Source organism: Aethina tumida, chromosome 4 (genome assembly GCF_024364675.1).
Source record: "Aethina tumida isolate Nest 87 chromosome 4, icAetTumi1.1, whole genome shotgun sequence".
In the NCBI taxonomy this organism is placed as follows: Eukaryota; Metazoa; Arthropoda; class Insecta; order Coleoptera; family Nitidulidae; genus Aethina; species Aethina tumida.
Genome location: NC_065438.1, coordinates 5,881,784 through 5,897,363, shown reverse-complemented (window position 1 = coordinate 5,897,363; position 15,580 = coordinate 5,881,784). Strand labels below are relative to the sequence as shown.

The 15,580-nt window shown below is 31.3% G+C and overlaps 4 protein-coding genes across 5 annotated transcripts in view; 1 reads left to right on the top strand and 3 right to left on the bottom strand.

Moving 5' to 3' along the window:
* Positions 1 to 7,256, bottom strand: part of LOC109604923 (growth factor receptor-bound protein 14) — a 429,146-nt gene extending 421,890 nt beyond the window's left edge. The window contains exon 1 of the mRNA XM_049966498.1: positions 6,832 to 7,256. Coding sequence (XP_049822455.1) covers positions 6,832 to 6,841 — 10 coding nt within the window. The 5' untranslated portion in view covers positions 6,842 to 7,256. The remainder of the gene's footprint in view (positions 1 to 6,831) is intronic.
* Positions 1,126 to 7,463, top strand: LOC109605944 (STING ER exit protein). Of its 2 annotated transcripts, XM_049966504.1 has the most exons (3): positions 1,126 to 1,241; positions 6,231 to 6,727; positions 7,251 to 7,463. In XM_049966504.1, exons 1-3 carry the CDS (start codon positions 1,199 to 1,201, stop codon positions 7,389 to 7,391), a joined length of 681 nt encoding a protein of 226 aa, XP_049822461.1. In that variant the 5' UTR covers positions 1,126 to 1,198; the 3' UTR covers positions 7,392 to 7,463. The 2 variants fall into 2 exon arrangements, with proteins under 2 accessions (XP_049822461.1, XP_019878096.2); XM_020022537.2 differs by lacking the exon at positions 1,126 to 1,241 and having other exon boundaries at positions 6,078 to 6,727.
* Positions 5,182 to 5,866, bottom strand: LOC109605943 (uncharacterized protein C1orf198 homolog). The gene is made up of 2 exons (XM_020022535.2): positions 5,441 to 5,866; positions 5,182 to 5,387 (listed from the first exon to the last, which is right to left on the bottom strand). Exons 1-2 carry the CDS (start codon positions 5,822 to 5,824, stop codon positions 5,283 to 5,285), a joined length of 489 nt encoding a protein of 162 aa, XP_019878094.1. The 5' UTR covers positions 5,825 to 5,866; the 3' UTR covers positions 5,182 to 5,282.
* A 494-nt stretch (positions 7,464 to 7,957) lies between the features above and the next one.
* LOC109605945 (autophagy-related protein 9A) lies at positions 7,958 to 15,545 on the bottom strand. Its single transcript, XM_049966351.1, has 8 exons — positions 15,217 to 15,545; positions 11,898 to 12,172; positions 11,526 to 11,837; positions 11,124 to 11,469; positions 10,811 to 11,069; positions 9,245 to 9,482; positions 8,646 to 9,144; positions 7,958 to 8,492 (listed from the first exon to the last, which is right to left on the bottom strand). Exons 2-8 carry the CDS (start codon positions 12,161 to 12,163, stop codon positions 8,019 to 8,021), a joined length of 2,394 nt encoding a protein of 797 aa, XP_049822308.1. The 5' UTR covers positions 12,164 to 12,172; positions 15,217 to 15,545; the 3' UTR covers positions 7,958 to 8,018.
* Between the last annotated feature and the right edge of the window lie 35 nt (positions 15,546 to 15,580).

Sequence of the window (15,580 nt, the reverse complement as noted above, 5' to 3'; positions counted from 1 at the left end):
TTATTAAAAACAATAAATCAGTTCAATTTAATCAGTTAATTAGTTAATTAGTTCAATTTAATTTAATGTTAGTGCTGAATATTTATTTATTTATGTTATTACTAAATTATATTCAAATTTTTGTTCAGTGAAATTTACTTTTTAATGTTAATATTTAATATAATTAAATAGATATTTCAAATTGGTTCGATGATTAATTATTTAAAGTAACTCATAATAATTTTCCTTGAAGTGGCTTATTTTTTCCCATTATAATCACTAATTCTATAAATATTACTACATTAAAAGTTTTTTAGATGTTAATGTTTAATTAGATTAATAAATTCTAAAATAGTTTACTAAAAATGATCCATTTTTAAAATAATAATTAATAATTTAATTGTTATAAAAATATAAATTAGTTTTTTTATGATACAAGATTTAATAATTTAAAAACGTTTAAGTACATTTATTAATTCAAATAAAAAATATTTGTTTAATATTTACTTATCTAAAGATTTTATCATTAAATTAAATATAAACTTAATTAGATTAGATTACTTAAAAAAATCTGTGTAATTAAATTTTAAATTGGACTAAAAACAATACTTACACAACATCACTAAAAGTAAATTCGTTAATTTACGTTAATTTATTGTTTCTAAATAATTTTATTTATACAAAATAACCAAATATAAAAATGTGTGGTTAAGTATTAACAATTTGTAATTTTATCTATTGAAGTTGGAGAATATGTTTGCTAAATGGAGATAAAGAAAAAAAAGGAAACTGAGCTGTTTTATACAACAATAATAGTATTTCCATGCTTTCAAAGGAAATATAGTAAAAGTAATAAACAATTATAATAAACATACCAGAAACTGCATCAGTTGTTCATAAAACCCCCCGTTAAGTAATATAAATCAGTTAATCGAATGAATGAACACACTAAACAACATTAAACAGTAAAAACAATAGAAAAACCGTGAAAACCGAAGAAAAATCGAGGACGCGTCCTCTTCTCATCAAAGTCCGTTAAAAATGCATAGGAACATCGTCGACCAATAGAAATGCAGAACATAGTTGTGATTCCTGGAAACGGCACAATCGCGTTGAATTGTCAAACCTAACCTATTTAATTTGTTTGTTTATATTATATTCAAATAACTTTGACACACTTAAGATGTGCAATTACACAATATATTGATTATTGTTTTAAATGATGAAATTTCAACATTCCCCTGTGCATGCACAAAACTCTGGTAAGTTCATCTTTGTTTATGGCTTCTTAAATTTATTGTCAAGTATTAGTTTGTTAAACACTGCAGTCAGTTTTTTAAGTATGTTAATGATTTAATGACAATGCGTTTCCTTATTACTTTAACTAAAGTCTATTGTCAGAGGTGCGATTCAGTGTTGTTTTTACACTCAGTCAAATTAGAATAGTATTTACAGAGGTGGTAAAATATATGGAATGTTTATTTCCTTATTACAAATGTTTCTTAATGATTTCCCCAATCTTTTGCAAATCTGAACAAATCTAATTAACCGTAAGGTCGGTCCATTAATCACAATGGTCATTATTTTCACTAGTTTTCACTTTTTTAATAAAAAAATCAATAGTATGGAATATTTTATTAATAGTCATAAAAAATTAACAATAACTCCAATATTTCAACATTTTGTGGCATAACCTTTGGCTTCTATCACTGCTTGGCATATTTTAGGCACAGAATCTACCAGTCACCGCAATGTGTCAGCAGGAATTTGTTACCACTACTCCTGTATGGTTTGAAGAACTTTTTTGTTAGGATGTGACGGTCTAATACTTCCCAAAGATGCTCAATAGGATTTAGATCGAGGGACTGAGACGACCATTCAAGCACAGTTAGATTTTTCATTAGAAACCTCCCTTTAATAATTTTAGACGTGTGTTTGGGATAGTTGTCTTGTTGAAATATCCAACGAAGTGGTATCTCTTCCTCGGTAATTGGAAATACGGTGTTTTTCAGTATATCCCTAAAGTGAAAACGATCCATTTTATGCTCCACTTGGATCAAGGATCCAACTTTGGATTGAGAAAAGCTTCCCCTAACCGTAATGTTTCCATCACCATGTTTAAACGTTTGAATTTGGCATTTAAAATGGTATCGTTGTTCCACTGGGCGTCTCACAAATGTTCTACCTACTGATTCAAACAAATTATGTACGGTGCACAGTGTACCATTTTTCCTGAATCCATGACAAGTGGTTTTTTAACAGTAACTCAGCCTTGTTGTACTTGTTTCCAACACTGTATATATTTATTATGAATCCTGCTGTAATATATGTAACTATAAATTGTAATGCCATAATGTTGCGAATTGTTGTTACTCTAAAATGATTGGAAATTTAAATTTACATGACTTATGACTGTCGTTCATAGCAGGTATGCAATATGAATTTCAACCCCCACGAAAATCTCGAACAGGTAACACCGAACCCATCAATAAACTAAAGCGGCCAAAACTTCAGCTCTTATTAAATATTTAAGCGCGCTCGAGCACCGATTTCTAATTATAATCCGACGCACAATTTGTGATTTCTGTTACGGCACAATTTTCCCCGCATCAAACTAAATCCTGCATTTAATGCGACCTGTTCGCATTTTAATTACGCCATTAGTTGATTTAATTAACTTAATTAACTGGCTTTAATGTCTTAAAACACTGCTTTGTCATTAAGATTAGTGTCTGTTCAGTGCAGCAGAAAAAGTTATTTTATTGATATTGACGTAAGTGTGTTTTAATTGTTTTGTTGATGGTATAAAGTCATTTTAAAGACAAATCATACGTAGTTATTTACAAAATTACTGATGTTAATTATATTATTTATTATATACAGTGGTGGTCACAAAATTTAAAATTAAACATTTTCATAAGAGATTCAAGATTTAATTCAAATTTTGTCCAGTCAGTATAAAAAATATTTAATACAATGCTTAGTAACAAATATGAAACAACACACTCAATTAGAAATACAATAAGAAAATGTCTCAACAAAAAACATCTCTTTTTATTGTCAGACAAATTAGAAATATCAGTAAACGATATCCTTTCTTGTCCTCTAGGTAAATAAAAAATTAATTAATTAAGTGATACAATATCAGTGTGTCCAGTAGAACAATCAGACGTCGACTGAAAAAAACTTGAAAGGATATGTTTCAGTAAAGAAACCACTGGTGTCATATTTGAACAAGACTAAAAGGCAAAACAAGTGAAGTATTAAGTGAAGAATCCAAAATAAATTTTAAATTAAAATTAAATAAATTAAAAATTTAATTTAAATAGAAATTATTTTCATTTAGGTACAAAATGATTAAAGGGAGAAACAATATAGTGTACATATGTAAAATATTTTGATTGCATTTAATTAGAAGTGTTAGTTAATATCCTAATTAATGTTAAGAGAATAAAGTGTGCTATTTATCTGGCCACCACTGTAAATGTTTAATGACTAAAATATTAAATAAAACATAAACATCTTCAAATAATTTATTTATTTGTGCACTTTTGACCTATGGATGGAACCCATTATTAAAATCCGCCTAACACAGCTTAGTAATTAATTTTCACATATTCATCACTCGGGTGATTCCCCGAGGCTGGGACGTCCGCATGTAGATCCGACAGCGTCGCGGCGCATTCGTCGTTGCGCGGGAACGGTTCGTAGTACGAGCGGCTTTGTGCCGCCCGATTCATTGGACTACTACCAATTATTACGTCACGTACACACGTGAGAGAATTGATTTTAAGTTTGCGCTGCTCCGTGGGCAAAGCAAAGCGCAATGTCACAGGTCAGACGCCTTCGCAGTCTGTTACTGGTCGTCCTAGTAATGAGTTGATCTGAACTGAAATTTTTGCCTAGTTTTTGAACTGGAAAAAATTGATTATTATGTACACGGAAACTAAAAACGGATTTGTAAATATTGGTGGAAGGATCAAGGGTTAATCCTCATGGCTGGAACGAAACCCACACGTGCGAAAATTTGTTTACAAATTAGCTTAATCGATTATGATTATTCAGGCGGATCATTCATAACAGGGAAGGCTTGAGGTCACAGTACTTATCTTATATTACGCATGGTTTTCTCACGGCTTTTGCTCAAATCAATTTAAACAATCACGTAATATTGGATGGGATAATACAAGAGTGAATCACTTTTAAGGAATTATAATTTGAATAAGTTAATTCCATTAATCTTGTATTATTAAACAATTGTTTTGGGTAAAATATAGATGTTGTAGCAAAGAGTAAACAATTAAAATTTGGAAACAAAATATCAAAGATTTTAGATTTTTTTAAATAATTTAGTTAATAATGTGTTTGTCCATCTAGGTTACACTGGCATTGATTCAATGGGTGGACTATTTCCTCTTGAGGTTTAGTATTTCAAGTTACCTCTACTTCATGTCTTGGAACCTCCAAAGTCTGTGGGGACTGAGATAAATTTCCTAGCTATCTACTCATCATATCCTAAATAAGTTCTATGGGTGAAAGGTCGAGGAATGATTCACATGGGTTTCTTCAAAACAGTTTAAACTAACCCTGGCATTAGGGTAAGAGCATCATATTGCTGAAATATTGGATCTTAGACCCATTACAGAGGCTGGTAGATTATATTCTTAAAAGGTGCAAAGCAGTAATAGAAGCCTAATATTTAAATATTTGAGTTATTGTTAATTTTTTATGAATATTAATAAAATATTCCATATTTTTTCCAGATAAAATAGAAGGGGGAAACATTAGGTGATACTTATAATAAGTAAATATATATTCCATACCTTTTCCACCAGGATATATATTTTCATGACTAAAAAATACAAATTTTATGGGGGGTTTCCTCGCTTTCAAATGGGCTGTATATAAATTAATAAGTTGGGCGCCAAAAAATGATAAGTTTTTAACATATTTATATTTAATATTTGCTTATGGTCTTTTTTATAAAAAATTGTAGTCAAAAAATAACATTTGTTTTAATGTAGTTTTTAAAATTATGTTTATGATTAGTAGTATAGAGCTAATATTTAGAAAAAATATATTAAAAGTATCTTTAACTATATGCAACCCAGATAACACCAAATTTTAAAATATTCAAAATATGTATCTGTAACACAAAAGGCAAACGATTTCGTTGAAAAAGAAAGAAATTAAAGACAAGTATCATATGTAAAATCAATCTTTAATAAATATTTTAAATAAATCCAATACATAAACTTATTTTAACAAAATACTTCACACAATATGTACCCAAAAAGATACATTTACCAGTTGTCAAGAAAATCAAGACCTGTCTTTGGTAACTCAGCAGTCTCACTCTCAATTTCAACTTGCATAATATTGTCCTCAACATAGACAATGGATTTTGTCTGGAAACAAAGTGAATTTTTATATATTTAAATGGAACAATTCAACCAGTTACCTTTGGAATTGGTTTGACAATATTTGAGGCTTTAACAACTTTATTGTTAGTCTTCTTCTCTTTTCCTACAATACTTAAATCTCTTTGGCTTTGAGTTCTAAAGCTGAATGGACCTGAGTGTTCATCCCTGTATGAGCAATTGTCTTCAATTATGAGCTTAACAGCATATTTACTGTTGTCTTTATCCTCCTCGCAAGAACCGTACTTAATCGACACTTCTGGTTTTATAATACTTTCTGATAATATTTGCTTTTGTTGGTCTTCACTCAATGAAGGCCACAGTTCTTGATAGCTCGTTTTTGTTTCGTCCATATCTTGGAACATTCTACTGGCTATTGGGTTTAAATTGCTGAAGTATTCTTCAGCTATTGATTTTAGAGACATTGTTCAAACACAACACAACTACATAACTGTTTATAAACAAACCTCGCCCTCTGCCGTGTCCAATGTTGCGCGAAATAAATCCCCCATGTGCGATATGGATTTTTTGCACCGTTCCCCTAGATTAGATTGGTCACCCTGATTTGAAATTTAAATTTCCGTTTCTCAATTATTATTTAATCTTTATTTAATTACTTTAATAGTTAATACATTTATATTGATGGAAGAGAGAGTTTTAATCAAAATTAAATTGAAAACACGTTCTGTTTATATTTTAATGACGTCACAACTGCGATTTTTAACTGTTTGACAGCTAAGTTGTAAACATAACCCCAAAAAAAGATAAATTTATGTGTGAAATTCGAAAAATTTAAAACAAAATTATTAAACCGTATTAAAATGCCCAAAGTAGTGTCAAGGAGCATAGCATGTTCGGACACGAAAGACCAAGAGGAGTACGGCGACGAAAAGCCCCTGCACATCTACTACTGCCTCTGTGGACAAATGACCTTAATTCTGGACTGCAACATGGACAAACTGCCCCTAAGGAAAAGGGACGGCGCAAGAGTGTTGGACGGTGTGGGACACGCGCACAAAATGATCTGCGACCAGGACGAAACCGTGTACATATCCAGGGGTGAGGGAGTTGAAAGGCAGTACCGGTACAAATGTAAGAAGTGCAACTTGAATTTGTATTATAAGTCACAGCCACAAAGTCCTGTCACTTTTATAATCAGGGGGGCGCTGATTACGAGCTCTAAAGAAGGACCCATTAACGATATATACAATCAAGTGGCTGTGGAGAAACCGAAGAAGGTCATGGTTACTAAACACACGAAGAATATGGGCAAGTTTAGTTCAGTCACTGTATCTACTATTGATGAGGAAGAGGACGAAATTGAAGCGGTAAGTTTATTGTATATTTATGTGGTGATAAACTTTTTATGAGTATTACCGAACACAATATATTTCTAACCTTTGATATTAGAAGCATTGTATTAGTTACTTACCTAAATTCATGGTGCAACCACAAATATGTTCACGTTAAAATTATCACACTTTCTTAATGTTTCCAATTAGTCATACTCAAAACCAAACAAACTAAATTAATCACTTAATTATACAGTATTTACTAATTTTAAACTCTAAAACCGACGATTTCAACACACGTTTTGTCAATGTTAAGTTAAAACGTTCGAGAGTTGGCGCTATGTACAGTGTGATTCTTGGAAAGACGACAGCAATAAATACGAGGAAAAAATTGAAAACAAAATTACTTAAAAAAGTGGATGGATTTTTGTTTAAGGCTCAACAAATAAAACACGTCAATATGTTTATTAATTTTTATTACCAATGTCAGAAAATAATACATATAATTAGTTTGTTCCTATAATTAAGTTGACTTATGTATAAATAAATTTATTTACAGCGAGAAGTTGCCGACAGTTACGCAAATAATGCTAGGATTATCGAGAAGCAGCTCGAACGTAAAGGTATGAACAAAAGGAAACAGGAACAGCACAAGTCCCAGGAAACTAAAAAAGTACGCGGTACTTTAATAGATAAGTGATAAGTAGCGAATAGTTTTTAAGAATAAATCTATTGTAAAATAAATCAAAATATACATTTTCCTACAGCAAAATATACAGTTTCTTAATATTATTATCAAAGTCACAAGTTACACTTTGAACACTCCCATGTGAATTGTAAAAATAATTTCCATAACTGGAAGTTAAAAAATAAATCTAAAAATTAATTAAGTTATCACAAAGTATGTATGTATATACAAATATTTAGTTGATGATCACAAAAAGTAAAAATAAAGTATATTAATAATGATGATCACGCAACCGTTAAAATAAATAGAAATCGTGTATAAATTATATATGTACATTACTCAAAATATAAAAAGAAATTATATATACAACTGGTAATTATAGATATTCTACCAGGTAAGAGATAATATGTAATTACTAAGCACTCAGATCTGTTCATTATAACATAAAATAAAAGCTAATTACTAGAATAATCCTAATAGCTTATGTAAATAAAATATGGCATTTATAATTTGTAAATGATTAAAATAATTTCGTCAAACTGAAAGTGCACCCCGAAATTACAGTAATACAAACAATACATGTTCCACACGTATTTAATCAGAAATTTAAGTCACAATTACCCATAAAAAAAAAAGATTTCAATCTAGAAATTGGTGTCTACTCTTGGCGGTGTACAAGTATGCGATGCTGCCGTTCACTGCTCTTTGTGAGAAGGTCGTGCTCGCCTCCGACTTTCTGCTGGCCGTCTCCTCAGAGTACGAGCGACTCGACTCCAAGCTCAAGGAGCCGCTCATCTTCTCAATGTCGGTGACAAATTCGCGTGCGTGATCCGGTACCAACCAGTGAGGATTGGTCATTTTGAAGTGCACCAACGACAATTCCACCTTTCCGTTTTCCGCATGGAAATACTCGGACGTTTCGATGCCCGACGCTCTGTGCCAATCCGGATCGCCGTGCTTTTTCAGGTCCATGTGTGCGAAACTGCATACGTCGTCCACACCGATCACCTTCACCGTAAAGTAGCGGAAAAAGTCCACGATGTCCACCGTTCTCGGGTATATGTATCTGGAATAGCACCAACTCTTTGAGTACGGCAACAATCGTTTAAATATCTACCCCGAAATTCTAAATAAATAACTTAAACGCTATAAAATCAGGTGCACGATCAATTTGGCTGGCAGCGCCTAAAACCAAAACCCGCCCCACAATTGGGCCGGTTAAATAGGAATACTCCAAATGTAACTCGCGACTGTTCGACTAGATCATTCGTGCAACAGGGGCGTACTCTCGACGACCGTGGGGCTGCGCAGCATCCTGTTCAGGTCGTACAGATACATGATGCTCTCGCCCATGATCTGGTCCTGCTCCTTGTCTTTCGGCTCGGGCTCGCTCCAGGCGTTGGGCCTGCGCTGCCGCGGCACCACGCCGCTTATCTCCGAGTCGTAGGTGACGTTCAGCATGCTGGCCCCCTCGAGACTGCGCACGCCGCCCACCTGCTCGATGTCGTGCATGAACTCGACCGCGTCGGCGGGCGGCGCCCACGTCGGGTTCGTCATTTTGAAGTGGACGAGCGACAGCTCGACTTTGCCGTCCTCGGCTTGGGAGTATTGGGTGCCGCCGACGCAGGATTCGTGGTGCCAGTCGGGGTGGCCGTGCTTCTTGATGTCCATCTGGGCGAAGCTGCACACGTCGCCCACGCCCACCACCGTCACCGTGAAGTTGCGGAAAAAGTCGATGATATCGAGCGTCTTCGGGTACACGTACCTGCAATACATTCATGGTGTACCGTTCACGCTAACGCAACACTCATCTACCACACCCATATCTATGTTTATTTATTTAGCTAAGTTGTAAAATACATTACCTCCACAACACGTAGGGAGTAATGATCGGGGACAAAAGCTCCTCGATCAGTCCGACGACTCTGTACTGGAACAACTGCTGGAACTGGAGGCGGATTTTTGACCTATGTGCATGACCCTGCCAATCCGGTGGTAGATAATGGGTGTGCAACACCACAGCCGACAACAACGATTCTGGACTGTAAGACTGGTTTTCCTCTGGTTGCATCGCACGGCATATTGCCACTATCACTCCCAAAGCTAAAAGAGATGTTTTCATTAAATACTTGATCATTAAAGTTGTATAAAGAGATTATGTTAATCTAGAGAGTACAATTTTTATATAATTGATGTCTGATTGATGATCTTTAAACTAGATAAGAACATAAGTCTTCAAAAAAGTAAATTTTAAAAATAAAAATTATTTAATTTGATCAAATATTCATCAAATTAGGAACAACAAATTTAAAATATATAATTTTTTAAATAATTTATATTTTGAGTCTTTAAACTAATGGAAAAAACAAAAGTGTACAAAAAAGGTAAATTTTGAAATTAAAAATTATTTAATTTGACTCAATATTCAACAAATTAAGGACAAAAAAATTAAAAAAATATATAATTTTTTAAATAATTGATTTTTTAAAATTTTAAACTAAGTGTGTACAAAAATAGTAAATTTTGAAAATAAAAATTATTTAATTTGACCTAATATTCAACAAATTAAGGACAAAAAATTAAAAAAAAAATGTATATTTTTTTTAAATAATTTATGTTTGGAAACTAAAAAAAACATGAAACTGCACAAAAAAGGAAATTTTGTAATTAAAAATTATTTAATGATCCAATATTCAATAAATTGAGGACATAATATTAAAAAAGTATAGTTTTTTTTAAAATAAATGATGTTTAGAATCCTTAAACTAAACAAAAAACATAAAGTTGTACAAAAAAGGAAATTTTGAAAATGTAAATCATTTAATTTGATCCAACATTCATCAAATTAAGAACAAAAAATTGTAAAAATGCATATTTTTTTTTTTTAAATAATTGATGTTCGGAATCTTTATACTAAAGAAAAAAATTTAAAAAATGTTCTAAATAAAAAATAATTAATTTGTTCCAATATTCAACAAATAAAACTGAAAAAATTCAACACACTAAACTCAAAAAATTTAAAAAATGTGTATAATTTGTTTAAATAACTGATGTTTTGAATCTTTAAACTAAAGAAAAAACATAAAAGTGTCCAAAAAATAAATATTGTAAATAAAAAATAATTAATTTGGTCCAATATTCAACAAATTTAGATAATGTTTTGTGTCCTTAAACTGTATAAAAAACATTTAATTATTTAATTTGAACCAATATTCATCAAATTAAGAACAAAAAATTGTGCCTAAAACCAATACATTTCCAAAAATTCTGAAAACTATTTTACAAGGTACCAAAATATATCAATAAAATGATGGATTAAAATTTATATACTTAAATAGTTTTATTTTTAATATTCTGGTTGTTTTTAATGATGAGTACTAAAAGTTTTTTAAATTCTTTAATTTTAAAATCAAGATAAAACAAAGTTTTACCTGAAACAAGAGTGATGACATGCTCTACACTGAGCACATCCTCGTCGTAAACAGTTAAAGCTATGAACACAGCCATCATGGAACCGCTGATGAAGCCGATGTGACTGGCTATCAGCGTGGTAAGAGGCGAGCTAAAGGCGGCGACGTAGCGACACGCCGGTTTGTAAGCTTTGACAAGACGCTCCCCCAACTCGTGATCAAGCTCGTTGAAGTGCCTCAAGTACAACAGACCATACAACGACCAGTTCCTCAAACCCACCTACAAGCACAGCCATTGAATAAAACTATAATAAATACAAGGAAATTATATTACTTTTTGTGGGTCACGCCTGAACAAGTCGGCGTAGTAGAAGAAGGCGTACAGGATCTGCCAGAAAAATATTAAGGGGGCGAATATGAGGTTGACCAGAGCCAAATACAGCACGTGACGTCCCAGTCTGGTAGCCAGCTCTTGGCGCAGACTCTGCTTCTTGTATTCCTCGCGCAAGTTAAATAGATTCTCGAACGGCGACCAGGGCGACCAAAACAGCAACCACTGGATGTTGTAGCAGAGGGTTTTGGTCCAGTAGATCTCCTCACCGAAGAACGGGATGTCTAGGCGTGGAGGGAGGAGACGCTTGTTTACGAGGGCGATGAGGTAGTTCTTTTGGCGAAGAATCCTTTAAAAAACAACAACCAAGATTATTACTGACAAGTTTTAATTCTAAATCATTACCTATGGTAAATATCTAATTCTGTCAGTTCCTTTTTGTGGATACACATTTGGTGGTCGAGCTGGGCCTTAATTATTCTGCCCTGGACCTCGTTCCAGGTCAGATTGTCCAACTCCTTGTCTTTAATGCCAAGGGCGAAGTTATAAAACTGTTTAATATCCCAGAATTGTATAATCTGATAGACACCTCGGATAAACTTCAACGCAAACACGGCGATTGCGATTATAATTAAAATCCAAGTGATCAACAGAAAGTTGCCTATGCATTCACCCAAGGGGAGAATCACCTCGCTCATCGTAGTCTTCGTGGCACCTCTGAAAACAGTTTAAACCAATTATATTGTGCACAATTAAACAAACTAAGATAGGATTTACCTGTGGAAAAGCTTTTCGTAGTTAACACCGTGGGCTAAATACGTACTGAGGGCGACGATGAAAGCGAACTGGTTCAGCTCGAATATCTCCTGCAGCAACATACAGAGGAAGCCGTGGTTCTGGTGGTAATTGTACGCACGGACGAAGAATGAATCCAGGTCGATTATGTGGTTCCATCGTGAACGGTTCGGCTCCGCCTGGAATAGGACGTGTCCGCTTGACTCGTCTCTGTCGTCTAGACTCTGGTAGTTTTTCATGTTGGGCATCTCTTCCTTCTGAAATTAAACAGTAAGGGAACACAATTAGAATGCATTACAATGGTTTGGAACCTTTTCGTCCATTTGTGAAGTTTTCATTTTCATTGTGTTGGTTAATAAGCGACTGACTACAACGAAATGAAGTGATAGATAAGCCTCTTTTTTGGGCATAAAACCGACATATGGTGATTCATTAGATATTCGTTCTAGTGTTGTGTTTATGAGCAATGATGAAATTACCGTAGTCCACACGAGTTAGATACTGATAAATTTTGCATTATTGTTTATTTGTCGTTTATTTTTTATTATTACGATAATACTTTACTTTTATAACAAAGTAAACGGTATGAGTTAGTCAAAGATAGTAAAATTCCAACAAAACTACAAAAAAAAGTTCAAATAAAAATATAATTTTATTAAAAAATATAAATTTAGGAAAATATGTATTTCAATAGTTTTATTTCAAATAAACATTTCTGTAAACAGATAAATAAAACATTTATATTTGTTCAAAAAATAAATAAACGATTGTTTATAATTTTTTTTTAATATAACAAAAGATAGAATAAAAAATGAAATTTTAATAATAATAGACAAATTAATCGACAGTAGTAAAATTAATTATCTTTTAGATAACGCATAAAAAAATACTATTAATAAAATATGAATAATTAATTATCACAATAATAATTAAAATAATTCGTTTTAATATTTATTTATCCTTCTGGATTATGAGAGAGATAACATACATGACAGAGACGGTAGAAGATTCTCACTACGAAGCAAATTTGCAGACTTTTACTGTCTCTGTCGTGCATTGTTTCTCTCAAAATTCAAATGATTTTCGAGAGAGTTCAAATAAAAATATAATTGTATTAAAAAGTATGAATTTAACTAATAAACTTTATTAAAAAGTATGAATTTAGGAAAATAAATTATAACAGATAAATAAAACATATATATTTTGCTTAAAAATAAATTTTACTGTAAAAGACTGTGGTTTTGTTTTACAAAACATTTTTTTTAATATAATAAAAGAGGAAATTTTAATAATAATAGACAAATTAACCGACAATAGTAAAAGTAACATTATAACATTCTGATAACGTATAAATAAGATTCTCAATATTATTAATAAAACAATTGTCATGTTTATTTATATCAGGTTAAAATACTGACTCAGACATATCAAATGAGATAAAAACAATAAAAAATATTTATGGTAGTAAAGGAAATACTTGCTCAGATCTGTAAAAATTATTATCTCCTGAACATCTAAATAAATATTTATTTCTTGTGCAGGTCTACTAAAATTATTATCTCCAGAACAGATAAATGAAATATTTATTTACTTATGTATGTTTACAAATAAATATAATAAAAGATTATTTTTGTTTATATTGATATAATAAAAGATTATTGAAAATTTTAATAATAGTAGGCAAAATAATCGACAATAAAAACAAATATTAACTAAAAAATATTGCAATTTTCTTGTAAATTTATTAGATTAAACCAAAAAATTAGAATTCAATATTAATTAAAATAATTTGTTTTAATATTTATTTATATCTGGTTGAAAAACTCATCCAGTATATCAAATAAAACAAAAACAAAATAATATATTTACTATAGAAACATTAAATATTTTAACTATATCTCTTTTATTTAATGTGAACTGTTAAAGTATATAATATCAGGGTTTTTTTGTAGGTTTGTGGTCAAACAAACCATTTTCTCACAGTCCTTGAACTAATTTTCTCCAGGTTAGCTATAATTTCAGTTGACAATAAAATGTTTTTTGACATTAAAATTATCGAATTATCCAGTTATTAATTTTCTTTCTAGTTTTTTGAACTCAGACAAGGTTTTCATACCCCTTGGTTAGTTTCTCTAAATCTTTTAATAATAATGAAAACAAATGGCTCATTTAACCATAAAATCTTAAGCCATCTCTTCTTGTATAATTTTTCTTACCACGAATATTAAAAAATAAAAAATTACGCAATTTTTTGAAGAATAAAATTGGAATCTTCCTACATGGTCAATTCAAGTAGTACAGCTCATATTTTAACCATACTTTAATAAGTTGCTATAATTATGGCCACTACTGTATATATAATATTTGTAGTTTATTTAGTTATGTTTAAAAAATAAATATTTACATTATAAGATGGTCATTTGTTTGTAAATTAGATTAAATTTAAAATGTTAATTTTTTATATGGCAGAAGGTTATTGGGAATTTTAATATAACAATAAAAAATGTGATTTTCTATAGTTGAGTAAATCAATTCTATTCTTAAATTGAGTATTAAACTATACAAAAACTAAAAGTATTATTTAATAAAGCAAATCATTTATATTCTTAAATGTAAATAGATGTATAATAAAGCAACTATTTGATAATTAAAGGGTGTTATCTCAAGAAGATAACAGATAACTATAAATTTTATGTTTCTTAAATTAAGATAACCCAGAAATAAGATGATTATATTTTTATATTTAAGGAATAAATACTTATAATAATAATAATAATATGAATAAACAATAATATTCAACACACACACACATACATAATTAATAATTAATTCCGCTTAATACAGAAGGTTTATTTTAGATAGACCACAGGTATTTTTATACAATTATATATTTATATTTTGAATAAATTTAAAATAATGTGGAGAAGTGAAGGTTTGTTTTGACCTTACAATTAGATCTAGTGTACTGCTGGTTTATGTATCTAGTCAACCTTAATGCTAACAGGAAACAAGTGGCAGAAAAAGGATTTGCTAATCCCCTTATTGTTAATATGCACCATTTCAAAATCTAAATGAATAAGCACAATTCAAATTACGTCGCTTTGTAAGGAATTATTAAGGTTATATAAAAGCAACATGTTTAATAGCAATTCGATATCATTTAAATAATCTAAACCTGAACTAACTACGTGAACTTGAACAAAAATAACATGTGCCAGCAGGTTTTAAAATTCACAATAAACGACATTGTGCAACTTGTCAAATAAACAAAGAACAGCTGATTATTAAAAATCACACTCACCCTCGCAAGTCCTAAATTGTCATGGGCATCCTACCGAATGAGTTACGTTTACAGAAATTTCTCCAAACAAATTGCGTTTCTAATAATTCGTTGGGGGTTCAGGCGACGCGAAATTTTGGCTGGACAAAGAAATGTCACTCAGGTTATTTCCATCGACTTAACACGGTCGGTTTGTTGATTGTTTCGTGCGAATGCGACATTCGACCACGTTAGTTCCTCATTTTCGATCGACGAAGATGTGTAGCGTGCACGATTCACTGTTACGAAAAAATTTTGATATTAAACACAAACGCAATGGACTGTTTATTTTTGAGATGTGAGGATAATTAAGGCGGCGTTGCCGTTTGTTTATTTGCGAAACTTT

What these genes read in the sequence shown, in the direction of transcription:
- LOC109605944 (XM_049966504.1), top strand. Translation starts at nt 1,199, where the DNA reads ATGATGAAATTTCAACATTCCCCTGTGCATGCACAAAACTCTG. An exon ending in TGTGCATGCACAAAACTCTG is followed by an intron (nt 1,242 to 6,230) that starts GTAAGTTCATCT and finishes AAATGCCCAAAG; the next exon opens with TAGTGTCAAGGAGCATAGCA. An exon ending in AAGAGGACGAAATTGAAGCG is followed by an intron (nt 6,728 to 7,250) that starts GTAAGTTTATTG and finishes ATTTATTTACAG; the next exon opens with CGAGAAGTTGCCGACAGTTA.
- LOC109605943 (XM_020022535.2), bottom strand. Translation starts at nt 5,824, where the DNA reads ATGTCTCTAAAATCAATAGCTGAAGAATACTTCAGCAATTTAAACCCA. An exon ending in TTGTCAAACCAATTCCAAAG is followed by an intron (nt 5,388 to 5,440) that starts GTAACTGGTTGA and finishes CTTTGTTTCCAG; the next exon opens with ACAAAATCCATTGTCTATGT.
- LOC109605945 (XM_049966351.1), bottom strand. Translation starts at nt 12,163, where the DNA reads ATGCCCAACATGAAAAACTACCAGAGTCTAGACGACAGAGACGAGTCA. An exon ending in GAATTAGATATTTACCATAG is followed by an intron (nt 11,470 to 11,525) that starts GTAATGATTTAG and finishes TGTTTTTTAAAG; the next exon opens with GATTCTTCGCCAAAAGAACT. An exon ending in TCAGGCGTGACCCACAAAAA is followed by an intron (nt 11,070 to 11,123) that starts GTAATATAATTT and finishes CTGTGCTTGTAG; the next exon opens with GTGGGTTTGAGGAACTGGTC.